The sequence below is a fragment of the Berghia stephanieae genome, chromosome 8 (assembly GCF_034508935.2).
Source record: "Berghia stephanieae isolate SIO BIC M18660-M18661 chromosome 8, UCSD_Bste_1.3, whole genome shotgun sequence".
Classification (NCBI taxonomy): Eukaryota; Metazoa; Mollusca; class Gastropoda; order Nudibranchia; family Aeolidiidae; genus Berghia; species Berghia stephanieae.
Window position 1 is genome coordinate 42,183,493 of NC_088367.1, and position 10,000 is coordinate 42,193,492.

Here is a 10,000-nt window from a genome sequence, read left to right on the forward strand (position 1 = left end):
TGAGTGTAACAGAAAATGAAGTGAGTAGAAACGTGCCAGAAGACAATACAAAATAACACATTTACGGAGATGTGATGGGGGGCTGGAGGAGAATAAAAAGGAGGGGGGGGGAGGGGGAGATGAAGAGAGATAGAAAGATAGATAGATAGAGAGAGAGAGAGAGAGAGAGAGAGAGAGAGAGAGAGAGAGAGAGAGAGAGAGAGAGAGAGAGAGAGAACCTGATAACAACATCACACATTATGGAGACGCATAGTCCTCGTACATTGATCTGAAAGTCAGGTCAAGAACTATTTGACGTACAAGTGTAGAAAATCCAAATTTGTTTGAAGAACAGACGAGTACCCAGCATTAATTTTAAGTAGCCTGGCCGTTAGTTGATTCTTGAAAGTTTTGAAACAGAAAGAAAGAAATGAGAGTGTGAGAGAGAGAGAGAGAGAGAGAGAGAGAGAGAGAGAGAGAGAGAAGAGAGAGAGAGAGAGAGAGAGAGAGAGAGAAAGAGAGAGAGAGAGAAAGAGAGAGAGAGAGAGAGAGAGAGAGAGAGATTTAAGGATATTGGATCTATCAATCAGTATACCTGTTCGTCGTTGAGGCCCTCTTCGTCCATATTCCTCTCCAGGAGGCGATATCTGTGGAAAATAATAAACAAAACATAACTATCTAAGTCAAGTGAGTTTAAGTGCCCTCTCTCTCCCTGATATAATAGGTCAGGTAACGAACGGGCATAGATCATAATACATTGATGATATCGCCCTAAATTTAAACCCAAGGTTAAAACAAGGATTGAAAAAAAAAATCAAAATATAATCTATCCAAATATATAAATGTTATTACAAAATGAATTTTAACATTGCGCAATGCCCAGTTAATGTGCTAAAAGCACTTTTTTCAGGAGGTCTAGAGTCAATAGTAAGACTCAATGTGTAGAACGAGATATGACGCCTGCAAGACGCTGTTATAAAATTGCTAGCCAGGTACCCAATCTATACATGTGATCGCGAGTAAAAAGTCTTCTCCAAAGCGCCGTCATTAGCGAGACTCGAACGACAGGCGTTATAGTCAGGCCAAGTATCATATCATAAGACCACGAAGCCGAGGGATTTTTTTTTTAAAAGGACCTATAGTAAATAAATAAGTTTAAATAAGTAATAAATAAATAAATAAATAAATATAAAAATAAATCGATAAATCGATACTGCGGTATTTGGTTACAGAGAAGATGAATGCTCCTGCCAAAGTACGGAATTCTTTGTAACAAATAAATATGGCCGCAGAGTATAATCCGACAGACCATCCTTTATATTAATGTAGGTTAGTGGGTGGAAGACGGCGACGGCAAAGAACGAAAACAATACAGCAGTCTATTGTAATTCATGGTTTTGCACTTGATCAATACATCACAATAGACGACATTTAGCCTCAACGAACAATGCTCCCTAAAATACAACTCTTAATAAGGACACCACCCTCCTTTCCACACACAAAAAAAAAAAAATTAAAATTATATATATATATATTAAAGTGGAATTGAATTATCGAAATTAAACCTACAAAACGCAATTTCTATTGGTGATGTGTGTTAAGGTAAAATACTCAAAACATCCGCCAGTCAGATATAGCGTACCAACACACAAAACTATGTGTAACGTTTAATGTCCGATTGATATAATTTAGAGAGAACTAATCACCAAAATGGCTGTCTAAAAACAATAGCAAAGAGCTGAGTGACATCAACGTCGTTCCTTTTATTATCAATCCTGACGTACAAACACTCATTAATGTTCTACAATAACATACATTTTTGTCCAAGGACATTACCGTATATAGTATGTCATAATAAAAACACACCGTACGTGGAAATCCATGGGGGGAGGGGGGGGGGGGGGTTGGAATATTCGTTACCAGGCACTCATACACGTTGACGCAATTACGCCACGTATGTTTCTTACATTTTGTATTATTGTTTGGTTTTTTTTTTTTATCAATGTGACTTGGACTCTGCATAACGGTGACCAAAACGTTACATTTTAAACAGTGCGTGGAGCGGGCTGATTTTTTTTTTTTTTTTTTTTTAAACAAAAACAATTCAGCCATTATCCATTATCCCAACCATAATGACATAAAGCACAGCTGATCCCTCACACTGAATCTGGGAAGGGGTGAGCGTTATTTGGACACACGCGGTATTTACACGTTACCTGGAAACAATCTATAATGTACTCAAAGTCGGTTGACACTCGAGTTGAAACTGTAATAGTTTACAACACAAGAAAATCGATCGATTCAAAGGTTGCCGGTCGATAAAAAAGTATGTCGTACGGATGACCCCGATGCTAACAGTCAGACTTGCAACCAAAAAATTTAGTGTTAATACACACACACACACACACAATATATATATATATATTATATATATATATATATTATATATATATATACACACATATATATATATATATGTGTATGTGTGTGTGTGTGTGTGTGTGTGTGTGTGTCTTCATTGACAAGAGTGGGTTTTGTTTCTAAAACAAAAGGAAAATCAGAAGAAAAAAAAATTTTAATTAAAAAAAAAATCATCACAAAATTCTCCATTATTGACTCAATTTCCTTCATTCAATTCATTCCCACGTACTACCAATGCCAGATGAACGCGACGGGTCACATTTGAAAAATTAGTTGAGGAAAACTATATGTAGGAAGAGTTGGGAAAACATTGATTTTTATTGATGTTCTTTACTGATTATTTGACGTGGAATGGAAATTATTTCAAACAATAATGAACGACGAACTTTTCTAATTAGTGCATATAATAAGTGTGTGTAAAATGACTCCCTTTGGCTAAAAATAGGATCTGATGATGTTGTTACTGGTTGAGAAAAGAAGAGCTTATAAATCAATACATACCGACAGTTACGCATGATGTCTCTAGAACAGGAAATAGGGTTTGTATCGACAATAACAAAGAAACGATTCCTACTTCAGATATCCTTCTTCCTCTATTATTTTCTATTTTGATACAATGAAATAAACAAATCGATACACACGCAAACACAGACACAGACACACACAAAAGATCTGGCAAAAAAAACAAAAAAAAACAAAAAAAAAAACAAACAAACGATATTTAAAGGGAAAGGAAAAGGAATTAAAAAATCTTGAACTGAGACCGGGTTCAAATTCAAACACAATATGAGGCCCACCCTTTCAAAACGGTTTTATATAGGGGTGATTAAGGTGCTGAAAATAATATTTATAGCCAAACAAATCACTATTATTAGACTTGGGTTGAGTATATAAGATGGAGAGAAGTCTACGTAACTCAGCTCTTTGTTATTACATTTAGACAGCCTGTTAGTGATGTCCTCACTAAATTATATCAATCAGACAATTGACGTTAACGGTCACACACAGTCTTGAGTGTTGGTATGTTGAATCTGGCTTATGGATGTTGTAAGTATTTTAACTAAACGCATAGCATTAACATGTTTTATTGAAGACAATGAATGTGGTAGTTTATAGTGTTAAAAATAAAGAATTTGTATATTTGATCAGTTTAATTTTCATTCGACAGTTTAGCAACTGGTTCAACCCAAAATAATGCCGTTTAGAGGCGATGGATCACATACACGATTACAATAGAGGGAAAACCAGGTCCACAGGAACAAACAAAGCATTAGATCAAGTGGCAGAACAAACTTGTAGAGATTAAATATTCCCCTCCCCTTTCCCGCCCAGAGGTCTGGTAAAGCAAATAGAAGAGAAACAGGTTCATGGAAAAGAGGCAGAGTCCAAGAGAGACAGGGTACTTCTGCAGGGCACCTCTGATAACCAATACCCTGACACGATAACAATGAAAACTTTCCCAAATGTCACACAAATGGAACCCTAAATATACATTGAATGTAATTTTTCATTCATATATATATATATTATACCTGGGCACATTACAACGGTCATCCTTCCCAGTGGACAACTTATATACATGTAACATTCATAATGTGACCCATTGTCTCAATCTAGTATAATATTGGAGTAAACCAGATGCTGTCAAATGAATTATAATTTAAAATGACAAGAGCGATGAAATATTATTTGTCCACTCTTTAAAAGACAATATTCATTCCCCTCAATAAAAGCTTCAAATTTAAGCTCTAAACCGTTCTGACACAATACCATTACAAGATCACACATATAAAATTACATTAATCAAGGGAGGCTTCACGACTTATTACGTTTTAACTTTAACTAAATATGATTGATAATACATCGATTTAAAAGTAGGAAAATAAATTTCAATCCCTTTTCAACAGCTTTGTAAGATAATAATGACAGATTAATTAAAGAACGAGCTAACAATGTTTGAGAGTTTTCAACAACAACAAAAACCCCCCCCCCCCCCAAAAAAAAAATATAATAATAATAATAAAGTGCTTTCATTGGGATTCAAACTCTTGCCCTATTATAGGATTAAGATAAACTCCAGTGTCAATGATTCATCTAAGTAATTCTCTCCTTACCGTCCATTTTCAAAATTTTTATCGAAATGTCATAGTCATACTGACCCAACACACGAATTGGATTTTAAAACTCAAAATATAAAAGCATTCAGAACATTGCTATACACATTATTTGTAAACATATTCAAGTTTAGTCTTCCAATTTTGTAATCTACAAAACAAATCTGAATAAGAAAAAAGCTGTTTGCATCATTTAATAATAGCGATGTGACGACTTTCTTACAGTTGGGAAGGAGAGGGCTGAAGGACACTTGATACCCTCAATTCAGCTACTGGCTTCATAAGCAAAGAATCAAGGGAGAGCAATATAATGATTTTCTTAGTTTTTCCTCACCATCTAAATCGAAAAAAAATTCTAAAAAAATAAATCTGCTCCTAATCAAATTTTATCGATTGATTAATAAGCCATTTACTCTTGTTCAAAGAACAGAAAAGAATGGATGAGAAAAAAAAGAGAGGGTGGAAAGGCAAAAGGAAGACTGTGGAGGAGGCAAAAGAGGAAGGTGTGGATGAGATGAAAAAGGAAAAAGGAAGCCGAGATCAAGGAGGAACAGAGCTGTTGGGTAATAGAATTCACAATGGTAGTATGAAGAGGAGTTGGTGTTGTGATAACAGTACATCAGAGATAGAGATACGAGTTACATTTTCTGAAAAAGAACAATAATCTGTAGCACTGGGGTGTGATCTGCATTAAGAAATGATATTTGCACTACAAAATAAGAGGAATTTTGAATAGCAACTCTCTCTCTCTCTCTCCTTTCCATGAAACTTCATTCAACATGGGTGACAAATTAAAATTGATGTCAATTCCAGGATGATCTCTCTTCATATTTTCCTTTCCTCCAACACATTTTACTCACTGGTATATTTTTTTTTCAATGTTTAAAAAGCAAGCCAAACAAATTCATTAAAGCCAAGATTCAATATCTCCGCTTTTCCTCTAAAGGAAATTATATTGAACCTACCTACTCTCCCTCTCAGAGTTCTGAGAGATGAGATTGGAGTAGTAGTTCTCCAAAGTGACTTTTGCCTTGGCCACCTTGTCCTCCGTATGAGTACTTATCTGAATTTGTTCTCCCACTGTGGCCATCTTGGAGCGGCGACTCTGAAATTTAAAAAAAAAGAACAATCCATGTTGGCTTAAAATAATACAAGCTGTAGTACAAACATCACTCTGTACTGTACATTCGCTTAAAACATATGTTTCGATTTAAGTAGATGGTATGAGAAGCAAGATAAGTTTGGTTTGTGTTGTGTGTTGTGTTGTGTGTGTGTGTGCTTGTGTGTGTAAATGATTATGTTTTCAGCCAAAGTAATTTGTAATTTAAGCACTTAGAGTCTGGTGTCTCGGAGTTATAGCGCTATATATGACATTTCAGCATTATTATTATTATTATTATTACTGAACGTAACTATTCAAACTAATGAATAAAAAGCTAAAATTTGATAAATGGTCATGGCAACACCCATTATATAAATTTCCATTGAGATTTTAAAAAGGCTACTTTAAAAAACTGATGGAATCACATCCAATCATTTTAAATGATCAGAGCCAACAGTGCAGTTGTACTACCCTGCCTCGACTACTACAACTCCATATTGGTCAACCTTCCAGACAATACCATCAACAAACTGCGAGTCCAGCCACATCCAGCAGACATTGGCTATTGTCGAGTTAATTACAATCCCTAATCCTTCCACTCAATCTTTTGAGATAGACAAATAAAAACCTGCTACTTGTACCAAAGTCAAGCTGAAACGTTATGGTAGCAGGGCCTCTAACACTGAAGGTACCACCATTTGGAACACTCTTTCCTTCTTCCCTAGGTCTGCTACTAACATCTGTAGTTTTAAGAAACACCCCAAAACCGACTTGTTTGATAAATATCTATTCTGATTGTTTTAGCGGCATTAATTCAGTATTTATTGGATATTTTTAGTGGTGACATGTGTGTTTGTGTGTGTGTTGTGTCCATGGGTGAAGTGGTGAATTGGCTGTGCTGCCAACCCTGGCCCATGAAAATGTGTACAATAGAGATCCAAAATGAGTAACATTTTAAATAAAATGTATACAATCCTACAAACATGATAAAAAGCGCTAAATTTGATGATGGGCAATAAGACCATACTAGCAATTTTATAACTGATAATTTAAATAAATGAATAAAATTACTTTTTATAAACAATAAATAGTATCCACTTCCAGAATCCACATATAAATTTGATATGACCCACCCAAATAATACTATATTGATCTCCCTATATTAAGGTTCGGTTCAACAACCAGACCGAAGTGTTTAAGTACACTAAAAGAGTGTATGATTGGTAAAAATACTTAAATAATAAGAATTTAATAAAATATGAACACCCCTGAGCAAAATATGTACAATGAGCAAAAATGCGTAAGAATACGCAATTTTTTAACGTAAGGTTAGCACCACTGAATTGGTGAGTTCACTTACTATCTATTTGAATAAAAGAGCTTATATTCCACTTTTCCCCCTCTGAATATAATTCTTCTTGTCCACAGCAGATAATAGAAGATGCAATTCAAGAAAGCTACTGATATGAAAACAACAAACCGCTCTTCATCTATCAGTGCCAGAATAGTTGACTATCCACCAAATAGGATCTAGTCCAGTTGACTTTCTACTTTAGTTTCTGGTTTAGTCAACTACCATACAATGTCATATGTGATGTGATGGGTCTTGATTATTAGAAACTTTAGAATTTCAGTTACTTTTATGATTATATTAAAATGACCCATTTAAAGAGGCCGGTTATTATCATAGTGATCCACGGAGGACCAAATTTAGTTTATGTTTGTGGGCTAAAAAGGGTCATTTTTGACGAGTGGTAGCACAGCTCCTATTTTCTTGTTAAAATTTAGGAGCATCATTCCTGTTTATTTGCAATGCTTTAATACTACTCTACATTATGACAACCAGAGGTATCTATCACCATCTTCTAAAAATATCAATAAATTGAATTTTTTTTTTCTTAAAAGAGATTCTGGACTGCACCATACCAGGCAAGGAGACCAAAGAGTTAATTAAGTTAACGGTAATATTATAAATCCACCAGTTTTAATTTTAATCATGCCACCATCAAACTCAGAAATCACATGTCTTGGTTGAGATTCAGGTGTGTCAAGTAGATAAGTTGATGACTGGAAGGATTAAGGACGCTAGCTACGCCATATAGGTATAAATTTTGAGGAATTCAGTTAACTAAACATGCATTTATCTTTGTTCTTTTTCCCTCTGTTTTCTCTTCATACTTGAATCGCTTCCATTACAAGAGTGTCAACAGCTATTGCAATCCTTTCCAGTCAAATCAACACCAAAAAATTTTCTAAACCTTTTATTCGTCATAATTTCTGTTCCAGTGATTCTCAGTCTCAAAAAAAAACAATTTTATCAAATTACAGCAGATGGAATTATAGAGCAATCCTGGTATCAAATTTTTTATATTCATTCATCTGATGTCTACAGTCATCTTTACTCACTTTCCCCAAATATGTTCCACTAATGGAACAATTTCTGGCCTTAATCTTCTGAGCAATAACGAATATGCGCTACACGATGTTTCAGAAGTATATTTTCCTTTCTTTTCTGAATAAATATTATTATTAGGAAGGTTGTTGTGATGATGATGATGATGATGATGAAGATGGTGATGATGATGATGATGATGATGTTGTTGTTGTTGATACCGTTTTTTTTTTTGTTTTTTTTTTCAACGATAACTACTATGTTACTAGTGTGCATCTTGTGTGAATGTGTCTATGTCAATATTGTATTGTTATAAATGTGTAACCAAATGACAAATTGCCACTTTTTTGGGGACAATAAAGATATATTATTATTATTAAATGTTCATCAAAATTACACAATCTGAGTGAGTTGGTTTATATGACGATGAAGAAGATAGAACCTTATTTTTGAGCCATAATCATCATGATTTTGAAGATCTAGGACTACATAACACCAGACCCCAAAGGGACTTATTGGCCTAAAAAACATATCCATCAGACTGAATGAATAACATAAGCTTAACACAAAGAGTTCTCACTGATTCCAACAATCATCCATCATTAGCTGGTCTGGTGAAAAATTCTGGAGAAAGATGCATTTCATCAAAAAGACAGCAAGCACCAAATATATGGCTTTTGAATCATTTTACTATTATGACAGCAATGTCAATGATGCTAATGATTCTTTTAATTCATGATAATATTAGTCTCCAAAAAGAAAAATCAACTAACCCTCAACCCTATCTAGAGATACCATAACTGATGAAATATGTTTGTCGTCACCTACACAGTAAGTAATAACGGCATTGGCAGGAGTCGTAAACAACAACCGACTCAGCAGATTGTTTTTGAAATTAGAAAAATCACACCACTTATGAAAATAAAACTTAAGTAGTAATATTTATTGGGCATTGCAACTAAGTTAAATTCCATAATTGCTAAAATTACTAAAATATTAAGAAATAAAGTGATGTGACACTAAGCAAGTCCTGCCAAACTGTTCACAGAAGAATATAACTGTAACTATAACGATTATGACCTGTGAAGAAATGGGTTACAGGTAATAGGTTTTGTTTTCTTAGGGTTAGTTAAAGGAATACTTGGGTTGTTTCCCTTAGCACGAGGAGCTTACGGAAGGCCTCCCGTATTTAGCCTTAATCAAGAAAGAAGAAATGAACCCTCAAGTGCAATTTTACAACTTTGCTTGATATATAACTAAGTAAATTTCCAACTTCATGGATCTTAATTTTACTAAAACGTTGAGTTCCCCCCCCCCCCCCCCCCCCCCCCCCTTTCCACACATACACACACAAATTCTCTTTCTTCTTCGGCAGTACGCTTTCCTAGCCTTTGAATTTCTCTTTCCTTACACTTCTTACACTTACACTACAATCGTACAACTGCAACAATCTCTAGATATCTAAATCTATCTCAATCTCTATCTGATCCTGTCAGAAAACATTGTCATTGAAGTTGAAGTCATTGAGTCATTGTAATTGTATTTGATCGGACAAGTGAATAAAATTTATAATTCGTTAAAAGTTAAAGCATACACTAAAATAAAAAATGAGAGTGAGCGAGTTTGTAGGAATAGCATCTGTTTGAGTGAAATGACTCACTCATGCATGTATTATGAATGGAAAGCTCATCTGGACTGGAAAGGGCTGACCTTTCTCAACTTACTTTCTATTCTTTTTTTTTTATTATTTTTAATGGCTCTTACAATTGTATTAAACTTGTCTTTCTTATCACGATGCAAAATCTAAGTTTAGTGTCCTCCATAATACTACAGCAAAATTGATTATTGAATTATTGTTTGTGCGATTCGTGTGCAGGTTGCACACAAGTTCAAGTTCACTTTCACTTACCCTGGCCTTTAGGAGCTTATTCTTGAGCCTCCAAATCTCAACGGTTGGCAGAAATATCCAACATATAATACAATTTCCACAAA

The 10,000-nt window shown here is 34.6% G+C and overlaps 1 protein-coding gene across 1 annotated transcript in view; it reads right to left on the bottom strand.

The window, feature by feature from the left end:
• Positions 1 to 10,000, bottom strand: part of LOC144978708 (serine/threonine-protein kinase 38-like) — an 86,036-nt gene that overhangs the window by 75,855 nt on the left and 181 nt on the right. Inside the window, exons 1-3 of the mRNA XM_078925128.1 lie at positions 9,918 to 10,000; positions 5,480 to 5,619; positions 575 to 626 (exon numbers count right to left, since the gene is read on the bottom strand). The exon at positions 9,918 to 10,000 is cut by the window's right edge and continues 181 nt beyond it. Coding sequence (XP_078781254.1) covers positions 575 to 626; positions 5,480 to 5,604 — 177 coding nt within the window. The 5' untranslated portion in view covers positions 5,605 to 5,619; positions 9,918 to 10,000. The remainder of the gene's footprint in view (positions 1 to 574; positions 627 to 5,479; positions 5,620 to 9,917) is intronic.